At 31.5% G+C, this 27,919-nt stretch overlaps 1 protein-coding gene across 2 annotated transcripts in view; it reads left to right on the forward strand.

The window, feature by feature from the left end:
• The window catches only part of ZSWIM2 (zinc finger SWIM-type containing 2), a 35,002-nt gene extending 23,021 nt beyond the window's left edge, over positions 1-11,981 (forward strand). For both annotated transcript variants that reach the window (XM_074302910.1, XM_074302911.1), the window contains 4 exons: positions 5,592-5,676; positions 8,417-8,538; positions 9,410-9,563; positions 10,801-11,981. In XM_074302910.1, coding sequence (XP_074159011.1) covers positions 5,592-5,676; positions 8,417-8,538; positions 9,410-9,563; positions 10,801-11,607 — 1,168 coding nt within the window. In that variant the 3' untranslated portion in view covers positions 11,608-11,981. The remainder of the gene's footprint in view (positions 1-5,591; positions 5,677-8,416; positions 8,539-9,409; positions 9,564-10,800) is intronic.
• Positions 11,982-27,919: the final 15,938 nt, after the last annotated feature.

Here is a 27,919-nt window from a genome sequence, read left to right on the forward strand (position 1 = left end):
TTCTCTCTGTTATTTCCTTGCATTTTGTTTTGTTTCTCAGTTTTTCTTTTTCTTTCTTCTTGATCTGATTTTTCTTGTGCAACATATATTATATGTATACATATATGTATAAATATGTATACATATATTGGATCTAATGTGTATTTCAACATATTTAAAATGTATTGGACTACCTGCCAGCTAGGGTGGGGTTGGGGGAGAAAGGGGAAAATATGGAACAAAAGATTATGCAAGGGCCAATGTTGGAAAAATTACCCATGAATATCCTTTGTAAAAAAAAAAAAAGCTTTAATAAAAAAAATTAAAAACAAAAACAAAAATTTTAAAAAAAGGCTTCATATTTACTTGGTGCATATTTTGCAACTTAAATATATACATTTTTCCCCTTGATAAAATATATTCTTTTTGAGGGACTGTTACATTTTTATTTGCATACCCACCTAATATAGTCTCTTTCATACAGTAGATATTTAATAAATACTTGTTGATTGATTAGTTGAGAAGCATTAAGGAGGTTCAAGTAAACTTAATTAAGTCTATGCAGACCAGAGAATTATGTGAAACGAAGCAGGATATAATGAAGATATGTAAACCATTGTTGTGGAGTGGAGAAGGCATAGATCAAAGGTGATGCAAATAAAATTTAACATTATATACAGAAGTGATTATTTTACCATGTTTACCTACAAAGTATAAATACAAAACAACTATCAATCCTGCAGTGACAATCATATTACATTGGAAATGGAGGCAAAGGGTACTAAAAATTACAAAGTTCTTAGATCATTGACTAAAATTGATTTAATTGTTAGTATTCTCACTATGTAAACTTCATCCAGTTGCCAACAAGTTGACATTATTACAAACAAGTTGACTAGATACATATGGACATTTCCTGCTATAAATAAATACTACAATAAACTTTCAAGATATAGAATCAGGAAAGTATATTGAATGGATCCCTTGTTGGAGGATTTGTAAAAAAATTTAAAGAGAATTACAAAGATTAAGAAGAGAGCATAGGTGCTTTGATCTATACTGGTGGAAGAAGACCCAAAACTTATGTGATTGTGGTTACCTCTCTTTAAGGATAGACAGATGAATAGATTTTATTTACATACATATATATCTATATATATATATGTGTGTGTGTGTGTGTATGTGTGTGTTTATATATGCATATGTATATAGTCTATACATAGATGTATATGTAAGATGTTTATCTTATTACTAGAATTCACACCAATTATCAAAGAGTCATGATATAGAAGTATATGGGTGAGAAAGAAAGTTAGAATCAGAAGATCTGGCTGTGACAAATCCAACACTTCCTCTTCTATAAATGTAGTTAGTCATTCAATTAGATTGAGTCTTAAATTTTCACATGTAAAACATGAATAGTAGGACTCACACTAGTGATTTCAAATTGTTGTATACAAAGAGTTATGTGAATCTTAAAGTACCACTTATATAATTGTTATTAGAATTGATTAGAAGATAAAACAATGATTAATTTTATAACATGTTATAGTATAACGATAGAGGACAATAATAATATTCATGAGAGGAAGCCTGGATAGTAAAAAGAGACAGCTAGACTTGGAATCAGGAGACCAAGATTTGTATCCTGGTTCCAATACATATTAGTGGTAAAAAGAGGATTTAAAATCCCTGTAACTCTTACTTCAAAGAGTTGTTTTGAAGTTTAAATGAGATAAAGTTCTATATAGGGTTTGCAGATCTTAAAGTGTTTTATAAATATCAACAATTTTACTGTTGTTTTATTATTTTAGATTATCTGAATTACAGGAAATCTTCCATCTTAAGCTTCTTGATCATCAATTAGTGAGGAGCCTAAATAATTATTAGCTTTGTTGAACACTCATTGAAACATGCTCCAAGAAGGTTAAAGGTACAAGGGCTTTCTTTGGTTTGTTGGTGCTTTACATTAGTCTGAAATATAAACTATTCATTTCTCAATACATTGCGGTATGAAATCTATCAGTAAGATTGTTTTAGAGCTCCTTTTAAATGATGTGATCAAAGATGGACGTTATCTGTATGAAGTGAATTTTGAAAATATTAGAATACATATATTTATATATAATGTCTTAAGTAGGCATTAATTTGGATTTTTTCAAAGCCAAATATACATAAATTTTAGATAAAAGATTACATTCCTCCAATGATGCCCTTTTTAATGTCAATAAGAGACAAGTGTAACGTATAAGCAAAAAAAAGTAAAAACAGTAATAGCAATCACATATATCTATTTATTGGTGAATATATTCAATAAGAAATAATGCTTTTTTGAGATAGTGTGTATTATTTCATAAAGAAAGAGCTGGTTGAAGAGAAAAACTTGAATTCAAATTCCATTGCTAACACAAATTGGCTTGTTATCCTAGAAGTCGCTTAGCCTTTCAGAGTTTTAGAAATTCTCTAAGACTTCAAGTTACAGAAAGGATGTTGATATACATGGAGTTTCTTCAAACTCCAGGAGTTCCATATACTAGCAAAACACAAGTCATAGCCCTATCCAATATTATTTAAGGGAAATCTATTTAGATGAATTCATAAACTTATCCCTCCACCAGTATATATCATAATCATTTCCATTTTGCTTATATTGTAAGTCTTCATAGAAGATTCACTAAAAGTAAGGGAGACTTTTTTTTACTATTTAGGAAGTATTAGAGCAAGATTCATGTTATGTATCTGTTATCCCTTATTACAAGACTGACCAAGCTTCTCTTCTGGTCATACACAGCACTGATGATCTCTTCTTTCACACAGTCATCATGGGCAATATGCTATGGCCTAACTTCATCCATCATACGTCTTACCATTTCTCTTTATGACACCTCTAATTTTGATTTTTAGGGGGTGTTTCATGAGTCAGAGCCATATCCTATCAACCAAAGAATAGTAGTTTTTAAAAGATTTTTTTAAAGCATGCTGTAAGCAGCTTGAATTCTTTTAAATACCTATTTAGTTTCCTAAATGTCATCCATCATGATCTCCTCTTTTAGCCTGGATCCATTTTATTATCTGTAGCCACTTGGTCTTTAATTTTTTGATATATGATTTGCTCAGTACTTACAGTTTCAGGTGCCTTCCATCACTTTTATAGAAAAATACTTATGATAAAGTATTATAGACAGGTGAATTCCCGGTAATAATCCAAAAGCCTTTGATCTTTTTTGATTCTGAGTCCAGAATTTTTAATAATAAAAATAAATTAATGTTCATATAACATTTTCAAGTTTGCAAAGCACTTTGCAAATATTATTTTATCTATACAACAATGCTTGCAGGTAGATACTGTTATTTATCTCCAATTTACAGATAAGGAAACTGAAGCAAACAATAGGTAAATGACTTGCCCACATAAGTAGTAAGAGTCAAGCAAGATTTAAATTCAGGCCTTCCTGATTTCAAGTCTGCTTCTATTCACTGTACTTTCCATATGCTATTTTCTAACATCATCACTATACTCACTTGTTGCTATCTTTGCACTGAAAATTTAACTATTAAGATATATTTTGATTTAATCTGAAGTTTATTCAACTCTTCATATTTTCTCTTTCTTTATCCTCAATAAGTACTGGAACATGAATTATAATTGTCTTTATATTAGTCTGCTTTTATTTATCATTAGAAGTGTTAAATTGAATGACAAATTTCCCCATTAAATGCTGTTACTTGTGGCCTTCAGACACATGATGAAACGAACTCTACCAACTCCTTATTTCCCTTTCTTAGAAGACTTTTGAGTCATCCATCAATTAAGTTATATTGTGTACTTGCATTTGGATTTCATTATACACAAATGTGTGGCTGTAAAGAGCTGCCCTCAAAACAAGGAAAATTTCTGATCATATTCCCCTTCTAACATATATTAAGTCTGTGACCTAAAAGATATCATTTAATATTTCAGTATTCTAGGCAACTCTTTAAGACACTAAGCTACAAACAAAGTGCTGGACAGCATTGGTAAAAGTTTCCTCACTCCTAAGTGAAATCACAGATTTAGGTCTTCCTCTTGCTAAGAAAATGAACATGACTATGATTCAGTTCTCCTATAATACCTCATACTTCATTAGTTATGGAGAAAAAAGTCAAACCATCTCAGAGCACCAATAATGACATTTAAATTTAATTTAAAATAGTATAACTCTTAATACCCTTTGCCCCTTTTTTCCACTAAGTCCCTGTGAAAACAGGAAAAATCTACATAGAACAGGGAGACCATTTTATATTTTATATGTTTCCTGAAACACTATAGTCGAGAATTTCATCACCTCTAAGCCAGTCTTTTTTTTTAATAGTATTTTATTTTTCAAAATACCTGCATAGATAGTTTTCAATATTCACCTTTGCAAAACCTTGTGTTCCCAGTCTCCAAGACAGCAAGCAATCTGATATAGGTTAAACATGTGCAATTCTTTTGAATATATTTCCACATTTGTCATGCTGCATTCCCCAACAAAATTCGATCAAAAGGGGGAAAATCAGAAAGGGAAAAAACAAGGTAATAACAATAACAAAAAGGTGAAAACACTGTTTTGATCCACATTCACTCTTCATAGTTTTCTCTCTCTCTCTCTGGATGTGGATGGCATTTTCCTTCACAAATGTATTGAAAATGACTAGCCCAGTCTCTTACTGATTACTCTTCTATATATTTAGGTAAGCTGGCTCTTGCACAGCAATAGAAACAGTCTATTTGGGGACCCATTCCAGTTGAGTAGAACATGCTAGAGCTTGTACCCTCCTGTTATGAACCAAGATCACCTTTGTGCCATGATAAGATATTATAAGAGAACTGTGATGGCACTTGAAAATTATATTCCCACCAAAAAAGAGAAATTCTCATCTTCACTTTTCATACTAATAAATGAATTTTTTTACTATTTTGAGTGATTTTAAACAGTTATGAATAAAATAAGAAATCAATTGAGATTTTTAAAAACATTTAGTAAAATTTATCCAAATATAGTAAATTTTAATTTTAGCAAAAGTATAATTACATGCTAAACTATGTTCTCTTATTCAATCAACAGTGTTTATTGATACTAACCACTTACTCATCATGTTAATATTTCAGTATTCTAAGCAACTTTCAAGGACTCTAAGCTGCAAAGAAAATGCTAGCCTGCATTGGTAGATATTTCCTCACTTCGGAGTCCTTATACCAATGAAATCACAAATCTAGTTCTTCCTATGGCTAAGAATATGAACATGGATATGATTCAGTTCTCCTACAATACTTCACTTTGTTATTCTTGGACAAGAAAATACCATATAATCTAGCTGTTCCGGGACATTAATAAAATGGATGAAACAATTACTGAATAAATTAAATGAAAAGGAATGCTAAAAATTTTTGGTATATGTCAAAATGTTAATGGAGATATAGGCAAAAATAATTGTAGAAGACTGCATGGAAGAGTTATGTCTTGAACCAACCCTTGAAGAATGACTAGGATTTGCAAAAGTGAAGGAAGAGCATTCTAGGAAAGTTACCTGACAATCATAATTTTCCAAAATATCTGAATTTAGCAATTTCTTTTTTTTATATATTTTAGGTGCACTGAATGTACTGAATATCACCTATGCCATGAATGTTTTGTTAATTGTTTCCATCCTCCACATATTTTTATCTTTCGGCAGGTATAGTATACATTTCAAATATTTATTATTTTCTCCATTATGGGGTCTATAGTAGCAATTCAAAAATATATTTGAATTGTGATAACAAATTGCCCTGTATTTTTATTTTAAAATAGCCTTTATTAAAGGCCAATAAAAAGAACTATAGAAATGGCAGAGAAGTAAAAAAAGAAAAAAGAGGTTTGGTGTAAAGTATAAAGGCTAACAAATATAGAAAAGGCAGAATAGAGATGTGATTATAGATCACTATAGAATAAGTAACACTAGTCAAATGTGAGTGGTACAGAGACATGATAAAAATTATAATATTGAGAAAATTTGACTTGATAATGTGAACAAGTCATTGAGACTCAGTACCTTTTATTTTGAGTATTGTCATCATCTTATTGACATCTACCAGATAGTCATTTGCTAGTGCATAACTCACTTTTAAACAGAAGGATAAGAACAGGTAAATATTTTATAGCTTTTTTCAGCCTAAATTCAGAAATAATTAACATCACACATAATTTCTGACAATAATACCTAATTTATCCTGTTAACACTTTAAACCAACAAACATTATGATGAAGAAATTCTTATGACTAGTAATCAAGTTGAACCTTAATTATAGAATCACTTTTGTATAACTACAGTTGGTCGGAAGTATTCCCTTTTATAAAGCTGTCTCAGCAACTTTAAATCATGGCACCTCATTTTGCCTTTTGGGTCCAAACAGAACAAGTCTACTTGACCTTTCACATGATACCCTTTAAATATTATGTCCCTTTTAAAATTCTTTTCTTTTTCATATATCCATTTCTTTTTATTGATCCTTTTATGGCATAATTTTTCATAATCTTTATAATATTATATCTGGATATTCTCCAGTTTATCAATATCCTTTAAAATGTTTCCAAAATAGAATACTGTACTTCAAACGAGGCCCACTCAGGACAAAGGACAGCAAGTTGTAAACCTCTTTAGTCCTAGACAATACATATCTCTAAATACAGCATCGGTATGCATTCATTTTTCTGGCTATCCTATCACACTAATTACTGATAATGAGTTTGTTTCACTAAACCCTCCAGACATTTTTCCATATTAATTGTTTTCTAACCATGCATCTCCTATCTTTTGGAGATAATAGTCATTTATTAAATGTTTACCATGTGCAATGTGGTTTTATACAGTTGATATTTTAAAAATCTAAATGATTTTATATTTCTGCCCCTATTTTATGTCATCTTACTATACTGATTCTAGACACCATTCTAAATTGTTAAAATGTTACAGATTTTCTAGAATTTTGGTAGAAATCAAATCCAGGCTCCCTGGCCTATGAAAATCAAGCTCACAGGTAGCTTCTACTTTTTGTTTTTAAATTAAAGTATTTCTTCTTTTCCAATATTCTACTCTTCAAGATTTTACAAAGATTATTGACAGTCCCTTAGCATACACATATATCAGTTCTTTAAGTAAGAAAAAGTTCATCTAAGTCTCTTCATCTCAACTGTCCAGGGACAGATAAATGCTTTCTTACTTTTCATTTCACTTCCCACTTAATTATTTTTTATCTGTTCTTTGTGATCTAAAAATTCCCCATTTGTCAGAGAAAATAGAAGCAAAAGAAAAGGGAAATAATTCTGCATTTTCTCCTGTTATCCATTGTTATAATAACAATTCTAAGCTGTAATCATTCCTTTTTCGATCTTTCTCTTCTCTCCAGCCCAGAATTAAATAACATTTCTTGGTATCTTTAATATCCCTCACCAGTGTTAGTTTATTCAAACTTTACCACTCAGGACCTTATTTTTATAGAATTTCTAATGCCTTTGAATTCATCTTAGGTTCCTATCTTTACTTTCATCCTCTACTAAAGGAAATTTAAAAATCTAAACTAATTGATGGATTCCATTTGTGTCCACATCAGTATTTCTAAATAATGCCCCCATTTTCTCATTAGACTCATTTTTCCATAGTCTTCAGTTTTTTTAAGAATCTAGAATTTTAGGGACACAAGAACCTATTTATTCTTTCTTTGAATTATGTAAAATATCTTTCTGAAACCCAAGATGTATGTCTAACTACTCTACCTTTTTTTTCCCATCTCTATTACAACTTCCCAAATGGAATGTTTATTTCCACTTGTTTCCTACTATTTTTATCTCAGCAACCAGTTCTTCATTGTTGGTGAAAATCATACCCATATTAATTGTTCCTCACATTCTTTCTGCCACTCTTCAAAAATGAAATTAACATTAAAGCAAACCAATTAGCTTCTCTGCTTCAGGCAGACAGAGCATTCCAGGTAACAACTACATAGTTGACGCCCTCTATCTCAACTGTTAACATGCTCCCATGCCTGGTTAAGAAAAGAATTCTATTTCATTAAAAATTTAGAAGTGGTGCTTTCCTGATTTTAGAAAATATTATTAACTATCAAATTCATGAGCGACATTATCTGCCTTCTATTTTTAGATAAAAGAAAATAAAACATGGATAAAAGCACAACAGTTTTTATGAAAATTACTTCATTGTTTTTAATACTTCACCTTAATGTACACTATGGTGCTACAACTTTATGTTCAGTATCTGACACTGTAAATTGTAATTGTAAAATAATATGTAGATTAGGAAAGAAAACTTAATCATTTAAATGTTTTATAATTTTTATGTCATGAATTTTTAACCGTAAAATTATGTAGAAAATGTCCTTTGAATTAAAAAATTGATCACCTCTTTTTGACCAACACAGAAGAGAAATCAAAGATGGAAATCACTAGAAAATAATCCAGAAATATGTCCTGCAGAGAAAATCATAAAAAATGCAGAATTTATAAATCAGTCTGAAGAAGAAATGACACACCTTGAAAAAAGGTAAGAATGGCATTCTAGGTAAATTTAATCCAGAAAGTTCTCTGACATTTAAATTCTCTCAAATAATGTTTATCAGTTTGAATTTGTTTCAATGTTTTCAAGATTGGCCTTTCCAGAAAGAACAGTGCTTTCCTTTGAAGATTCCTAATTTTTTTTTAATCTCCCTGCATAGCTGATGTTTAAAGATGTTTAAAAAATAATTATTTAATGAAAAGTTCTATTAAATTTCTTCTCTTGTTGAGAAGAGAAATAAATTTTATCCCACTAACCAATTTTTCTGTGACTTCTAGTACCTACCATATTTCCCCTTTATTCTTATTCTCCTTTATACTTATACTTCAGTGATCCTATAATTTTATTAGTGTTGCTGTTCTTCCACTGATGTGGATTGCATCCTTTCTGTGATCTTATGTTCTGTCTTTGATCATGACTGTGGCTGAAAAATTAATCACCCTATGAGTGATAAACCAGGATTTATAATTAATAAAATGTTAAGAACCTCCCAAAATTGGGATTGTATTAGTACAAACCTAAACACAATTCTGAAAAAGGTAAGTTGTCTTTATCCTTAGTGTTAATAGATGCTTGTTTATTTGAGATATAATGGAATTATTCTCTGAACCAAACCTTTAAATTTTTTTCTGTTTTCCCAAATGGTATTAGGACTGTATTGTTCAGAGTAAGAAATAGAGTAGATTTGTTAAACTTTGTAGTTCATAAAACTTTATTGTCTTCAATCAAAGAAAAACCGTAAGGGTAATAATTAGCATTGGCTTTGATATGACAATTAGCATTATAGCTGTTGTATAATTATTTTATGATATATAGCCATAAACCAATATTTACACTTCCATGTTTCTTCTTATTGCAGTAGCAGTTGCACACCAAAGCATGTAGTAACATCACTTCCTCTCATATTAATTACAAAATATAGTAAGCTGCTTGCTCCAGGTAATCAGTGTCGACTTTGTTTGAAGCCATTTTGTCTTGGTCAGCATACAAGACTATTATCATGTAAACACAAGGTAAAAACAAAACTTAGTAGTAATCCATGTTCATTTCAACATTTAACTATACTTCATGGCTTTACACATAGGTAAATATAGTAGTGATTTAATAATATATCATTTATTGATGCTATACACTTTTTTATTAAACTTTGAAGAAATTTGGTGTTGAGATAAAGCATAGCATTGTAATATCACAAAATCTTAGAAGTGAATGGACTAGAGAACTTAGAAGTATGTACCACCTCATAAGGAAGAATTTCTAATGATGATTAATAATTTTTTTCCAGTAAAATAAGAGTACAAGATTTTGGTCCTTCCTTATTGCCATATTGCACCCTTTTAAATGGGGATATTAATCTTTTTTAATCTTATTAAGTGCCTTAAAAAATTTTTTATAGAAAAATATCCTCTATCCTGGGGTAATAGCACATACCTACAAACATTGCTTCTGGGGAGGCTGAGGGTAGTGGGTAATGGGTTTGGGAATTCTAAGCTGCATTAAAATTAATGTACAAGTCTAGCACCAGTGTAGCAGGCCCACAGGAGCAGAGGGCCACTGAGCTTCTTGAAGAGGGACTAGTTAGGCCCAAGTTAGAAATGAAGCCAGCAAAGCTTCTATGACTATCAGCAGTTGGGATCAGGTCAATGAGTAGCCATTGTACTTCCAATCTGAGTAAGATAGGAAGACTTAATGTCCCTCCTCCCAAAAAATGTATAAGTATATGTGGATGCATGTTTATATGTACATATACATATATATATATGTACCTTTACATACACACACATATTTTGTATATATTTGTACATGTATATATAAATATAAACATAGGTTCACAGTATATTTTATTAAATGTATAATTGTTGTTTCATGTGAATTAAACCCAGAGTCTGAAGCTTTTTAATAATAATTAATTGTTAAACTTTTATTAATTTCTGCATTAGAAAATAAAAACGTGGATAGATTTAAATGGAATTATTCATTCAAGAAAATTTAATGTTGAGTCTTTAATATGACTTGCAAAAAATGTTTATCACATGACTCAAAATATAATGAGTACAGAGATTAATTTAAATTGTATTTAAAGGAGTCTGGCTTATCAGAAATTTGAAACATTACTTTTGAAAAATGAATAATATATTTGGTCTTTGCTTAATAGTTATTATTTGTGTTTTGATGAGACTTAATATACTATATTACGAATGATTATAATCAATATGGTTACAACTCTAACTTATACTTTTTTTTTTAAAGTTTCATAGGAAATGCATTGACGATTGGTTACTAAACATAAGTAATTCATGCCCTATTGATGGCCATACTGTCTATAACCCTTTAATTTGGAAAAATCCACTGATTAATGGACATATACAAAAGCCATTACCACATAAAACTGCCACTCATCTGTCAAAACAGATATATCCAGAACTTTTTATACCTGGCACTGGATTACTCCTTAAAGAAAGCAGACCTGACTACTTACCTAAAAAATCTAAAGCTAATTTAGAAAAAGTCAATAATCATCAAGATTCAGGTTTGAATGAGAATTTAACAGTAGATAGTCCACACTCTTTGCAATCAAGTGATCCAAATTCAAGTAAATTAATCTTTGATTGTAAAATAAATCACCATTTCCCTACCTATCTTCAGGATTTATCCCTTAATTCGTCAGAGAAAATATCTCAAATGTTTCTTCCTTCCATTACCAATACTGGAATTTATGCTAAATCTGGAGGTCCACTTGTCAATGGAAAGTTGTATCACTCTGAACAAAAGCCAAAGAGGAATAAAGAATGCATGGATGATCTTACAATGAAGAAGATACTTGCCACTAAAATAAGAATTGACAATGAAAGTTCAAATGGTACATTTCCAGAGGATTTTCATCATATGGCAAACTGGAGTACAATTAATCCAAGCTCATCCAAAAGGGAGACTAATATGGGAAAAATCAGACGAAATCATGGCCTCCTGTCAAGAAGACCTATATCAAATGCTTTAAATACTAAAACTCAAGAGTTGTCTTTAATAATGGAAGGAGTTCCTTTTTACAAAAATTAATATTGAATATTTTCTAGGATTAAAATATATATACAAAAATAGCACATTTTTACTGACAAATTATAAGTATTATTCTTGGTCTTGAGATTTATATACACATATATGTGTCTATGTGATTTCTTTACATAATACACATATGTAGTTATCTGTGAATAGCATATTGCACTGTTTATTTTATAATATAAACAACTTAATCCCTAATAAGGATGAAAATTTAGATGTTCTGATGAGAAAAATTTAAGAAAAATGTTTTTAGGTCATAATAAAGCATGAATAATATAAGACTTTATGATCATTTCAATAATTACAGAGTTTGATCTAACTTAAAATAAAAGAAATAAGATTTCTTAGAATTACTTATTTCAGATATCTCACATTGTTGTGTTATGCAAGTTATTTCCCTAGAAATGTGATTTGTTTCTTGCATCTTTAATAATAATGAGTACAGGATATATATATATATAGTATATATTTAGTAGCATACAGTCTGCAAGGGAATTTGGATGTGGGGTTTTATTATGAATTTTTTTCTTGAAGTACTATGTTCATAAATTAAGAATAAAATTTAGTCATGCCTTTTTTTATTCTTACAGTCACTTTAACATATCTAAGTGTTTGCATTGTTTTATTTCTGAATCAACTTGACAGATTTGCATTATGGAATTCATTATGCTAATATATCAAATATTATGTTTTATGTCCCAGAAAGTAAGGGTTAAAATATTTTGTTTAAGGGATACTAGTCAGATTCTGCTTTGGTTTCTCACTTTTCCATAATTGGTCAGATTTTCACATCTTTTCATTTTCTAAGATATCAATTTTTCTTCTACTGTAGGGAAAAGGAAAATATTAATTTGAAAACTCTCATTCTTTAGGTATAGTTTGGAATAGTTGAACTGTGATGCATCTTCCAACTTTTAAGATTCAGAAAGTCAGTTTAGTCATCAAAGGTATTATTGGAATAGACACGTGATCAAAGACTTCTCCAAATGTCATTTAAATTTCTAAATAATCTTGTTCTAACTGCCTTTCCAGATTTATTACATCTTACTCCCCCTTACACATTCACAATGTAGCCATTATACCCAATATAACAGTTTTATCTTTGTGCCTTTACATGGACAATATATCCTCCATGTTTGGATTGTACTTGTTCCTCACATCTGCCTCTTAAAATCCCTAGTTTTCTTCAAAACTTAATCATATTAGCTGTTACAACTCATATAAGTTCCCAGTTACTTCTTGTTTATTGTGTATATATATAAATATATACACAAACATATATACACATACACACATATATGTAGCTTTATAAAATGTAAGCCACTTTCATTTTTTGTCTTTGTTTTCTTACTGCCCAGCGTAATGCAAGATATATAGTAATTACTTTATAAGTGCTTGTCAGTTGCTTGATTAAACATAACCTCTAATTAATCAAAGCAGTAACCATCTTACATCAGGGGTTCTTAGAAATCTTTTTTTGTGTGTCATGGACCCTTTTGGCAATCAAAGCTGACTCCTTTTCTCAGTAATGTTTTTTAATACATACAAATTAAAAGGAAACCAATTATATTGAAATGTAGTAACCAAAACATTTTTTTAAAAAAATAACTCAAGAATCCATTTTAAGACTATTAGTAGCACTAACGTCTGGATTCTAATCAATATAACAAACATTTAAGATGTACTATGTATCAGACATTCTGTTAGGCATTAGGAATATGAAATCAAAATAAAATAGTCTCTCTGAACTCAAGTAGCTTACATGGTCTGTGTTGGGGACCAATAGGTACAGATACAAGTAAATACAAATATATTAAAAAATGATTGTGAGCAGAGGATGGGCAAAATAGGATAGGTGCAATAAAGGGACAGGAATGACATGGATGGAATGGTAGTGAGGAAGCAGCTTCAATCTAGGCAGCTTCCAGCCATATGGTAATTCTTTAAGATGATAAATTGTAGAAAAGGTGCCACTCTACATTGATAAAGGAAGTTAAAATCAAAGGTTAAATTTTTTTAAATCATGAAAGATTATTATATATTACTAATAACCAGAAAAAAATGTAAGGCAAAATATCTCAAGTTTCACGTCACATTGAACAATTTAGAAAAGATGACAAAAGATGGAAATAATCAATATTAGACAGTCTATGGGAAGACACACACCAAACTATTGGTGGAGCCACAAACTAGTCCAACCTCCTGAAAAGCAATTTGAAATTAAATTGTGCTTTTAAAAAATTACTAAGATGTCTATACTCTTTGCCTCAAAAATCCTAATAACATTTCAGCAAAAGGACCAAAGATAGATTACAAGATCCACTATGTGTCAAAAAAGTCATGATGGTTACTTATTGATTTAGAAATGGCTGGAAAAGTTACAGTATATCAATAGTGGAATATTACTATTTTCTATGAACAAATATTAGAAATTTAGAAAAGCATGTAAAGATATATGAACTGAATTCAAAACAGTTAAGGTTGGAAAAAAACAGGAAAATAAGTATGCATAACAAAAGCATAATTAAAAACAAGACTAAATCTGTATAATTTTAATGACTATAGTTGGTCCTAGAAAAGTTAAAAAAAAATACACATCCTAATTTCCATCTAAGATGTATGTCTGAGTAGATGAAAGCTGCCTTGTACTATACATATAACTAAACCTGCAAACCTTCAACTTTGCACCAGAATGAATAATCTAGAAAGCCATAGGAAATACTACAGTGATTTCTTAAACACCATATTGGTAAAAAGAAGTCAGCCAGATGTCCTAAAACAAAAGATTAAGGGAGCTCACTAGTATCAACACAAGTTAGCCTCCCAGCACAGCCAGAGACTTATAGGGATGCAGATAGCATGCAAAGTAATATGTCCAGAGGAAACAAAAGTGGAATAAATGAGAAAACTATAATGGCGAAACACTGGAAGTCCCGAGGAATAATGTTGGGCAGTGACCAGTATGGTACTGCAATTTTCAGACAAACACTAAGTCCAGAGGATGTGTGATCCATAAAACTTTATCCTGAAATATTAACAAAGTTACTAAAAGGCCAGTATTCTGAAACTTCAAAGATCAGTGGTGTCTAACCCTAGGAGATTAAAGGCCAACATTCAAAATCTACCTCATTCAAAAGCACAGCATAGTTTAGTAAAGCTCAACTCTGGTGTAAATATCCAGCTCAAGAACAAAAGTTGGAGAAAAATGATTAAAATTTGAGAATCTAAAATCCATGAAAGGAATTTCCTGAAAGGACAACCAAAACCATTTCCTATAACAATGAATTAACTCTCAAATGGAACAAATAAGACTCAAAATCCTGTAAAATGAGATCCCAAAATCCTGCTCTGCCCTAGCACTTTTCTAGCGAAGGTCCATGCTATTTGAGTGCTCCTAACTCTGATCCCTGGTTATGTGAATCTATGCCTTTCCCTATCATAATTCCTTATACTGCTTGCTTCATGCCATCTGACTCTGACTCCTTTTATATCACTTTTTTCTATACTTTGCCATTTTCCTTATATCCTCTATGCCTTGTTAAAGTGTGATTGAAATATTATTCCCTATTATCATGATCTTTCCCAACAAATTCCCAAAGAACCAGGCATGCCTGCTCCATTTAATAATTCCATAAAACTTAACAATTCACATAGCTTGAAAGAAAAAAGATACTCCTATTTCGTCACTTTACAGAGATTGTAGGTCCACAAATGTACCCTACATATATTTTCAGACTTTTAAAATGTATTGATCAGTTATGTTCCTCCCCCCCTTTAAAAAAAAATAATTGCTATAGGAGATGGTCTCTCAGGTGGCAAAAAGGGAAAGTATGCTGGGGAAAATTATGTTGGTGTAAAAAAATACATAATTTAAAACAAAAAAATTCATAGGAAAAAAGAAATCAATTGAAATCTAAGGGAGTGTTGGGGCAGCTAGGTGGCATAGTGGATAGAGCACCAGCCTTGAATTCAGGAGGACAGGAGTTCAAATCTGATCTCAGACACTTAACACTTCCTAGCTGTGTGACCCTGGGCAAGTCACTTAACCCTAGCCTCAAAAAAAAAAAAAAGTGTTATAGAGTGCTGGCATAGATTGGGGAATGGTTATATAAACTGTGGTATATGAATGTGCTAGAATATTATTGCTTCACAAGATAATGAGATGATCTCATAGAATTCTGAGTGCTAGGAACTGAAGCAGAATGAAGCAAGCAAAACCACAAGAATATCTTATACAATGAGAGAAACATTGCACAGAAAAACTTTGTAAAGGTTAAAAACTTTAATCAATGCAATAATTAAATATGTCACCAGAGTACTATAATGAAGCAAATTACCATTTTCCTGCCAAAGAGGTAAGGGACCAGGATATAGACATGCACACATTTGTACATGATCAATGTATAGATTTGTTTTGCTTGATTATCTGTAATTTGTTTCAAAACTTTTTTTTTATCTCCTTAGTTTTTAATGTTTGTGATAGGGTGGGGGAAATGTCAAGAAAAACAGGTTAGCAATAGAATTTTTTTTTTTTTGGTAAAAGAAGATCATTGTAATGGTAGTTGGAAAATGCACAGAAGAGAACAGAATTTCAAAAGGAATCAGAAGCAAAAAAGACAGTTTTGAAAGTAATATGTTAAAATTATTCTATGCTCTGGGGAAAAAATAGCACAAAATGGAAATTCATGATTTCTTATAAAATCCTCTTTTTAGATTCTTCTCTCTTGGTGGAAATGCTTTTTTTCCACTGGTTTTTTTTTTATTATTTTTGCTGTGCAGTCAATTATTTAAGATTATTTTTTATGTTGGGATCATTTTTAATAGTATTTATCATTTCAAATTTTATGTAAAGGCAATTTTTAACATTCATTTTTTAAAAAATGTTGAGTTCCAACTTTCCACCCTCCAACTCTTCTCCACCCACAAAACAAGAATTTTAAATAGGTTTTTAATATATTTTTAATTTTAAATATGTGCAAACATGGAAAGTATATTTCCCTATTAACTAAATTGTGATAGAAGAAACATTTGAAAAGAAGGAAAAAATGATGAAAAAAGATAAAGTAAAAACAGTATGCTTCAACTAATTTTCATATTTCATTGGTTCTTTTTCTGGACATGGATAGCATTTTCTTTCATGAATACCTTGGATTGTCTTGGATAGCTAAGAGAATAAGCTGAGAATAGCTAAATTATTTATAGTTGCTATGCATAGTATGCATAGAAATATCTATGGGTATGAGGATTATGGCACATGCTGTCAGAATCAATGTGCTGATTAGACTCATTTTTCTCTCTTCTTCCCTTTATTTCCCATTTAATATTTGTTATAAAGGAAAGTTTGCTTGAGTAAGGGATGGAGAGAGGGATTTATTCCAAAATGAATGTGATGCAAAAACAGAAGGCCTCTATAAAATAATCATCAAAGTTCTTCAGTCTTTAATTATCATTCAAACAAAAATAAATTTTCTAATTTCTTTTGCATACAGGGTACACAAATATGAAAAGATAGACCCTTCTTTCTAGGGGTTTGCCGCCTTCTTGTGGTGAGGACTATACTTGCCCAGATAAATACTTAGTAACTGAATAAGGGAAAAGTATTAATAACTGGGATAATCAGGAAAGTCTAAAGAGATTGGCAAATCTTAAAACACTTTGTAAATGTGAGTTATAAAAATTAGAGAGCTGCTAATGTAAATCCACAAAATCACTATCAAATGTTAGCAGTATGCTATATCACACAAATTTTTCAGTGTTTTTGAAGGTGAATGATAGGCATAAATATTTTATTGAAAGAAGCCATTGTAATTAAATATTTAGAGGCATGTTTACAAGAACTTTTCCAATAAGAATTAGAGGTTTAAAATTTTCTGATATAATTTTTCTTCCAAGGAAAATCTACAGGGAAATCTGCTCTTTTTAATGTGTTATAAAAGTCATGAAATATTTCAAGTTAAAATGAAATTACTAGTGAATAGGTGATTACACACTAATTTTTCATATTTTTTCTGACATGTATTTTCCTGACAAATGAGGAAAGTGATTCATAAGTGATCATTTGGCATCTTTTTTTTTCAAAGATTTAATTTTAGAGTTTTTAATGAATTGCTCTGATAGTATACTCATCTGTTTTCCAAGATTTGTGAGCCATTGAAAATGCTCATAGTATTGGAAAACCTCCCATTTAAAAATCTGTGCCTCAGATATTTTGGATTGCTTGCCATGTAGGGGAGGAGGTTAAGGGAGGGAGGGAAAAAAATTTGAAACACAAGATTTTATAAAGTGAGTGTTGAAAATTATCTATACATATGTTTTGAAGATAAAAACTTTAATAATAATTTTAAAATAAAAAAATAAATGCCCAAAATAATTTTCTTTCATAAATGGCCATTGTGTTCTAAGTATTATCCAATATATTATCAAAATATAATACCAACAACTTCATGCCAATAATGATTTTATATAATGTGTTTAAATGCTATAAGAAATGAAGAATTCTATTGTAATTAACTTCAAAATGCTATTGAAGCTGCATTAAATAGTTAAAAATTAATTTCACAAAAATTTTATTTCAACATACTTTTGAGTCAGCAAGGTAGAAAAATGAATGATTCAGTTGCTACTTGTCATACTCTCACAAAAAATTCTCTTTATAATTAGCATGTATTTGACTTTTTAAATGCCATAATTTTTTCCTAAACAAATGTTATAATGTTATAATTATAACATTATGTTATAATTATATGTTATAAAATATTATAAAAGTGACTATTCTTTATATGGCAGGAGCTAGAAAGCCTCAGTTATCACTAAGAAAGTATTATACAATTTAAGAATATAGAAAGTTGCATGAGGAGAGAACATAATGACCAAGGTTCTTTGTAGGAGTAAATTTTTAATGTACTGTTTGGGAATTTTACTATAAAATTCCATTAAGCCTGATGAGAATCACTTAAGTAGTTATATTTAAATCACAATAAAAGTTAGCTTTCTTTTTCTAAAAGGAGGATGTCTTTCAAGGAATCTTCAAAATTCTAAATTCATATTTGGAAGGATTCTTTAATTTTCTATGATTTCATGAAGGTTTTTTGCTGTTAATAATCCTATGCTTTCTTTTGTAATTTATCAAATAAATATATATTGGACAAGAATCAAACAATATTATCAGGCCCACACCTCTTCCTGTGTATTGGGTATTACTCAAATGAGATCATAGAAACATTGGAATAGGGGAGTAGTGGAGAACTGACTGAATCTAACTGCTAACTTTCCAGATAATATAAACTTCTTCATTAAAACAAACTGTGTCCCAATGATCTTGTGATGAAGAGAGCCATCTACACCCAGGACTGTGGGAACTGAGTGTGGTTCACAACATGGCATTTTCATGCTTTTTGTTGTTGTTTGCTTACATTTTATTTTTTTTCCTGTTTGATTTGATTTTTCTTGTGCAGCAAGATAATTGTATAAACATGTATGCATATATTGGATTTAACTTCTACCATGTTTAACAGAAATAAATTTAAAAAAAACAGTTTGTGGTGTAAGAACAAAGCAGGGGATAGATACCTTGTTTTATTTAATCTGATTCCCTTTTAATTGTAAAAGTTTGTATATCTATTATGAAGTGTCACTGAGATATAAACACGTAATATTCAGACTCCCATCTGATTCAGGAGACTCCACTAGCTACAGGCCAGTATACTATCGCTATCCTATGACTGTCTCAATGGACCTTGAAGACTATGACTTGTTGGGGTGGTATAGGTGGAAAACATGTAGCAACCCAAGGATAATATAGCAGATATTGATTCCAGCATCTTCTCTTCCAACCCACATGTCTATAAATTCTAAAAATATCAGAGGTAATGCCATCTTTTAAGATTTTTCTTGTCAAGATATTAGGAGACATTCTGTTTTCCAGAGCCAAGGCCTAGCAAGCAAGCTGTGCCCTGAGGTTGCCCTAACGACAATCCTTTGTGTTCACCCTCTAAATTATCTCAGCCATAGCAAAATTCCAGAATTGTTTCATATAATTATTATATTGCTTTAATTAGAACCAGGTTGGTAAAAAGCTGTACCAAGAATAAAACTTATATTACTGTTGTTGTTACTTATTGTTAGGGCTACAACTCAATGCATAGCAATTGCACTGCATTCCCCCATTAGGCAGACCTATGACACTTGTGTCCTTGCTTGCAAGCAGTTTTTGAAATTAGACTTCTTTTGATTCTTTACTCTCCTGTCTCTATCCTGCTGTGTTTAGTTCTGACTACTCACAGATTAGATCCCCATTCCATCCAGTTGACATTCTAAACAATGTGACCACTGGTATGGAGTTTGGTTTGTTGTCAGTGTAATTTTGTTATAGCAAAGATTATTTGCATAAAAGTTCAGTGTAAAGTGAGGGTAGTCTCAGTAAAGTAGGTTACTGGATTAACTGATAAGGAAAGAATCCATCATTACCATAAGTTTTAAAGACAACGTGTTGATTGCATGAGGAAATTGTGAGAAAATAGCCAAATCTTATTTTCCTTGTTAAAGGATTCCTAAGGATTTCTATAATAAAAATCATTCTCTTGTTTGTGTGCCAATAAAACTCCTTCTAGAAAATGCTGCAAGTCAGTTTGGGTGGCCTCTTTGGGATATTCATCAACTCTAGGAACTATAATGCATAGGTTGAATGCAGGAAAAACCACAGGTGAAAAATATAGTTATAAAAGTTGGCATATTTGGGGTAAATAAATGTATTAAATTGGTAGAATATCATAACACTCAAAATTGTTATACTTTCTATAATTGTTCCACCTACCATAATGATAGTGATTGGGTTATTCTGCTCATTTTATTTTTGAGTTCCAGTGGCCTATATAACATGACTCTCTCATGTAAGAGGAAAAGCAAGAGTAAAATCTATAAACATGAAAAAGATATGATAGTCATGTGACAAAGGAGTTGAACAGAGTGAAGATAAGACTGAAGCACAGCAGGAAACAAGTCTAGACTATTTCCTGGGCAACCCATGTCCAAGGCACAGAAGGAACCACAGTAGGAGAGCGAGCCAGGGAAACATCTGGGAAGAAATGTACCTGTGGATTTGCAAAAGGTCTGCTACCAATACAATTGATAATATCTGATTATGATCTGATAGGCTCAGACCAAGGGATAGAATCAACTTTGACTTTCCTTGTATAAGGAAAATGAAACAGTATAATCAAGGCCAAAACCTTAACTAAGTTACGAAGAGACTGATCTAGAACTTCTGAATTCTTGCAAAAACCAGGACAAATCAAAGAAGAAATAGGGTTTACCCAGACATGCAAAAGTATGGGAAGGATCACAGTCAAGCTAAGTTGCAAAGTTCTCTCTTCCTTCACCTGCAGCTGGAAGTATGAGTAGACAGAAGAAAACAGAACAAAATGAAAATACACCAAGAATTGAGAGATGCTGATGTGTAAACCCAGAAGAAGACTCTATAAAATAAAGTCCAAATAAAATCTCACAAGGATGAGAAAATAATGATACATAAAATATGTCAAATGAGAACTATGGAGGAAATAAATGGGAAATAATTATTACTTATAAAAGAAGGTGGCAAGCATTTTCAAAGAAATGGTCTCCCTCAAATTTAGAATGATACAAATAAAAAGCAATGATTCTATAAAAAAAATTTTAATCAAAAAAATAGAAGAAAATGTAACATATATATCTAAAAAACTCACCTGAAAAACAGGCTTAGGAGAGCGTAATATAATAATTATCAGACTACCTTAAAATTGTAAACAAATGAAAAATTTATACATACCTTTTCCCAAAAAAATTATGAGAAAAACTACTCAGTTCTATTAGAATCAGAAAACAAAATTAAAATAGAACACATCTACCAATCAAATCTTGGAAAAAAAAAAAACCCAAAATTTAAATTTCCAAGTATGATTGAGCTCAAATCCAGAGCTTCCAGATCAAAGAAAACTACTATAAGCAGCCAGAAAGCGTTCAAGCACAAAGGAGCCACAGTTAAGATCACAAAAGATTTGGATATTATCAAAGGCAGAAGATAAAGGCTTATATCCTGCAAAACAATATAGTCCTTGCCAGCAGGGAGTAAGGGAATGAGTGGGTGTGAGGGACTACTAAAACAAGAAATAGAATAAAATTTTTGAAGATTCCTGATGAAAACACTTGACTTAAAATAATCTCAGAAATATAAAAATTGGAGCTTTGAAAAAATTAGAAAGGCATACACAGGACATGTGTATTTGGAAATGACTCTATAATTATGAAGTGTTTACATTTTAATACAATTAGAACAAATGTCCTTCCAGAATCCTACTGTCTTCAAGAATCATTAAAGATACAAAAGGCAAAAGGCCTAGAGATATTTCTATTCTGTTGTACTGATCTTAAGGGGAAAAAATAAAGGGGACAGAAAAGGGAATATGCTAGAAAACAGGAAAAAGAGTGGGGAGAGCACTTAATAACAATACAATTACAGAAGATAAAGAATATGTCAACATAGAATAAGAAAGGGAAAGGGTAATTTCCTTTTCATTCAAACTGGAAAAAAAGGAGATTTTAATACACTTATATGTAAATCCAGAGTTTGGTAAAGAGGAAATTAAAGACAGGGGAAAGAATAATTTAGAGTGGGATTAGTGATTGTTTGGTCATAAGTAATAAACCAAAAACTCCAAAATTGGAGAGCAAAACATGAAAAGAAGATTTTTAAAAATAGTTTAAATGTAATCAAGATGGCAAATCAGATTGTTTCAGTTATAGAGCACCACTATTAAGCATAACCTTTTGTGACTTTCTCAAAAAGAAGAAAAATTACAACATAGGCTAGAGGGAAGTACATAATCATAGTTTTGAATGGGAATGAGATGAACTCATGATATTTAAAATAGTAGAGTGGATTAGAAAATAGAATCCAACAATATGTTATATACAAGAAATACTTGAAACACACATATTTATATTTGCTAAAATTAGAGAAAACTAGGCTCCACGTGAATTCAAAACATAAATAGAACTCATGAATTCACACAAGGGAACAGTAAAAATGAACATGATAAAAAGTGACAAAGCTGTGAAAAGATATGCTTAAAGTCAATATAGACAATGAATTAATATCAATACTGCATATGTCTTAAAAATAGCAACTACATTCTTAAAGGCAAATATAATTGAATTGCAGAGAGGATTAGTAAAAAATAAAACCATAATATATCTATGTATAGATATAGATATAGATAAAGATATAGATATATACCTCTTTCAAATTTAGTCAAATCTAATGAAAAGATAGTGAAGAAGGATATGAATGAACTATTAGGAATTTAAATATAAAAGATTTCTGATGATTACTAATGACAATAATAAACTAAACATTTCTCAAAACTTTTAAAACTAACCAAATATCAAAGCATCAAAAACCTTACAAACATAAAAGTACCAGAAATATTAAACATATTTTTACTGATTAAAATGTAATACATTAAATTCCATAAAGAACTTTTGAAAAAGGATTAAAATTTAATTAGAAACTACATAATTTATTCTCAAGCAATTCCCTGGTCAAAAAATAAATCATAGAAACAAAAATCATCAAATAAAATTATAAAAACGAGACAATGTAACAAAACTTTTGGGATATATCTAAAACAATCCTCAGGGTAAGGACTCCTAATTTTTTTTTAATCATTTACCATTGTGGCAATTAGGTAAAGCTAATGGATCCCAATATATTGTTGCCTAAATTCATAAGAATACTCAAAAACTCTACTAGCAAAATCATCAGACCCAAAAGATAAATCTTGGGCAAAGCATCTGAAAACTACTTGTATTACCCCAAAATGGCAGGAGAAGTAAGAGTTTGTATGCCTAATTTGAGGAAATCATGAAAGAAATTATCCCTTAATTCTTAAAATTAAGGGACAAAAGAATCCACAAGATACCAATGATGAGGCTTAGATTTAGGGAACTAAAATGAAATTAGGGTTTCTGGTGATCAGGGAGTTAAATAAGATGTAGTGGCAGATTCAGGGTTCAGGGAACCAAATGGAGAGGTTTTGCTCCCCACAACCCCTTGGGATCCAGTGCAAGGGTAGGGAGTTTGGCAGCACAGAGGTTCTCTGTAAAGGAATTTACAGACCTGAAAACCTAAATTGATAAAAGAGATTTATTATGGGAATTGGAAGAAAGGTTAAAGTCTGGTTATGGAAAAAGGTGATAATAAAGCGAGGATGGCACTGGAAAAAAAATATTATTCCAGCGGGCAGATAGATGGAAAATGGAGTTTTGCACTGAGAATGCAGTTCTCAGTGGACAGAAGGTCCTGGCAGTTAAGAGAACTGCCAAGGTCCATCTGCAAAGACCTTAGTTGATGGAAGCTCATTATATCGCTTGTCTTGGTAGGGGTTGGGAAACCCACAAGACACAATGGCGGCTGGGACAACGGGAGCAGATCAGAACCAGTGTTGGCTGGGAGAGCCCAAGTTGGCTCAAATCCAATAGGGGCTGGGACAAGCCGGAATTTCCTATTGGAATTCAAAGGGGTGCTTTTGACCAGGATTTGTGAATCAAAGGCCCTGGCTTCCAGGACTGATATGCCTCAGCCAGCAGGGGCTGGGAATCTGAAAGGAATCACAGATCAATCTGAAAGGAATCACAAATCAATAGAAAATACAGTTTCTTAACGGAACCACAACCCACTTCACCAAGAGAGACTAATTTTAGATGTGTTGCCATTAATCTCCAGAATCACAGTCCTAAAAAGATAATGTTGCAACCAACCAAAAAAAATTTTTTTATAAACCAGGAGGAAAAAAACACCAGAATGCAGTTTCTGTCATCTAGGATAGTAATTAACAGAAAGATTAAAATATATAATTTCAATTAGTGTGATATTTTCCAGAATGCTTCAGCCAAGAAACATGAGAGATGAAAAATTTCTGTATTATGATAGCATAAGAAGACTAAGAGACCTTGCTAAAGGTGCTATTTAGAAAATGGGCAAGCAAAAATTTGAGCCTCGTACAAGCTACATGAAGAGCTTCTGATCCCAGAAATAATGTAGTTAAGTATATAGCACTTTGATCACCATGTGATCCATGCAGCAGTGAAGGTTTTTTTTTTTTTAAGAATGAGAAATAACTAGGCATCTTTTAATATAATCAATTGATAAAGAGAGGTTGAAAATGAGACTCAATGCAATATGACAATCATTTTACTGTTTCCCTCATCAATTCTCAGTATATTCTCTGGATCAGTTATTCCAAACATTCTTTTCTCCAACCACTTGCTGGTCAATCTCCCTTTAATTATAAAATGAAGATAATGATAGCACCTATTTCCTAGGATTGTTGTGATGATGAAAAGAGATGCTTGTTAAACATTTAGTATAATATCTGGCAAATGATAGATGTTTAATAAACACTTTCTTTTTCCTTCCTTCTTCCTCTTAGGAGAAATTCACTTCAACTTTTACTGAAAAAAAATGAGACCATCCATCTCTTATCCAATTCCACAATTCAGAAATTGTTCGCAGTTTCTTCTTCTCCTTGCTCCAGTCTCAGAAGAAGAGATAGCCCTTCTCACCAAGATTAACTTCTTTACTTGTGTCACTAACCCCATCTCATTCCATTTCCTTTTCTCCAGTAGATTGCCCCTTTGATCATTGTTTCTCTTACCAGTGATTTTTTTTTATTGCCAAATCAAATGGTCTTTCTAAATTATCATTCTTTGTGACCTCCATGAGATTTTGTAAACTTATGATTACCTTTATATTCTCTTTTATTCATCTTCATTATATACTCTTTAAGTTTTTGTGATACTAATCTATCCTGGCTATCCTCCTACCTGGCAGACCATACCTTATTAGTCTATGCTGGATTTCATACAAGTGATTTGCAGTAACTGTGGATGTTCTCCAAACTTTTTTCTTGAGCCTTCTCTACTCCAACTATTTCACTTGGAGAAATTGTCCACTCCCATAGTTTCAATTATCATTTTATACCAATTAAGTTTTTTCTCTACTAATTAAGCTATAATTTCTTTCAGAAGAGAAGTCTCAAATCCACAACATCCTATTAGACATCTCAAACTAAAAGTACAATATACATGTTAAGATCAACATGTCCTAAACTGTGTTGATTTTTACAAAATTTTCAATATTATTGAAAACATTATTTCCCCAGTCACCCAACTCACCACCAATATTTACTCATTCTCTCATCCTCCTCCCCATATTCTATCTGTGGCCAAATTCTGTTTGATTTGACCTTCTTAATAATCCTTGACTATGTCCCATTCACTCCTTCAGTACCTTGATGCAGGCCCTCATCACCACTCAAATGAGGTATTGCAATATCCTTTTAATTGGTCTGCCTTAGTCAATTTTCTCTCTATTGCAGTTAGCTGTCAATTTTCTTTTTCTAAGGTGCAGATTTAACTTTCTCACACACTCCACCCCATTTAACAAATTCTAGTGGCTCTCCAAATATAATTCCTCTATTTGGAGAAGTCCTTAAGAAACATGGCAAAGTTAGAGCCTTATTTATAGCCTCTACTTATCAAATTATTGCTTGCATGATATCTTTAAACATAGCTAGATATTCTTCATCCTTAAAAAAATTACAAAAAGATGAATCCTCCTTTGGAAGAGTCTTTCAATAAATTGTCTCCTTTCTAAATTTCCAAGTCTTCTTAAACCTTTATACCTTTCCTCTCCCCTCATCACCATATTCTCTATAATACTGACCTTATTGTTCCTCTAATAAGATACCCCATTCCTCAATTCTAGAAATTCACTAACACTCTCACATCCCTGAAATTCTCTCCTTACTTCATTTCTGTCTCCTGCTCTCCTAAGCTTTTTCCAACCTTCTGCAAGAAACCCTTCCCAATCCCCTTTAATAGTAGTGCCTTCCCCCTTTAATTATCTCAAATATATTCTTTATCTTGCTTGTACTTAGCTATTTACATATTGTTTCCCTTATTGGACTGTGTTTTTGCTTTGCTTAATATCCCCAGTGCCAGATGCATAGTAGATATAGAATAGATGCTTGGTGACTAAACAGACATGTAAAATGAGATGATTACACTAAATGAACACTTATTGCCTTCCAGTTCTCAAATTCTAGGATTCCATACAGTTAACAGTATGTATCACTGCTTTTAGTGTGTTATCTAAAGTGTGCCATTTCTTTTCCCCTGAGATGCAGGCTAATGACCCTCTTTTCTCCCTTTCCATCTATCTATTTTTCTCTCAGGTTAACAATTAAAAGGGAAATGAATGAGAAAAAGAGTGAATTTCTAGGAGGTCACTGGATGAATCAAAGTTCTATTATGAAAATAACTTCCCATGATTTCACATTCTACCCCAAATTCTAAAAAAGTAAAAATGAGTTAATGTTCTCTAGTATAAGTAAAGTTCAAGTGCAATATAATCCCAGAATAAGGAAATTATTTCTCTTGTATTTCTTCTCTGCTCTGCCTTGACATGAGGCCAATGAAACTTGTACTCTTTGAATAGTCTTTCTTTTTAGATAAATCATGTTCAAGTTCTGGGCTGGAGGATAGCCTCATTTGATCCTTGTTTATGTCAGTCTTCAACTTAACTCTTTAAAAAAAGTTTCTCCTCATGGAAGATTCAGCTTCAGCTGACACTCTGGGGCATCTTCTAACAACTTTGAGTCCTTTCAGCACAAACAAATGGTCTTTTTAGCTTTTAGGGATCTCTTCATCCCTTCAGTAATATTATTTTACACCTTTTTACCTCCTGCTGTATTTTATCCTATTTATTTTCCATTTATGGTTTAAAAAAAATTTGAATGGGATCAAGAAGTGTAGTGTCTTTCTGGAGGCCCCATGTTGGGCACCAAAATATAATGTCCTTCTGAATGTTCTTATTAGGGCACCAAGATGTAGTGTGCTTTCTAGACTCCCCCAAATTGGGGTGCCAAAAAATCCTCTCTGGAGAATCTCGGGACCAGCCTTGGTCTTAGAGGAGAAATGAAGGAGGCAGGAGACTCACGAAGATGGTCAAAAATGGAGTCCTTATTTCAAGTCTTCTTAGCCTTTAAATACCTTGGTATGATTACATCATTAAAACACACTAAGTATGTGCCATCTAGAGAACCATTATATCATTACATCAAACTGAACAAATGCTAACTATAGTAGCATTACATCATCACATCACACTGATTAAGTGCTAACTATAAACACCTTGCTATTGATATATAAATGCATCTCTTTACTGTAAGTATCCCTTACTTCAAGTAGAACACAGGTGGTCATGTCCTCC

Source organism: Sminthopsis crassicaudata, chromosome 3 (genome assembly GCF_048593235.1).
Source record: "Sminthopsis crassicaudata isolate SCR6 chromosome 3, ASM4859323v1, whole genome shotgun sequence".
Classification (NCBI taxonomy): Eukaryota; Metazoa; Chordata; class Mammalia; order Dasyuromorphia; family Dasyuridae; genus Sminthopsis; species Sminthopsis crassicaudata.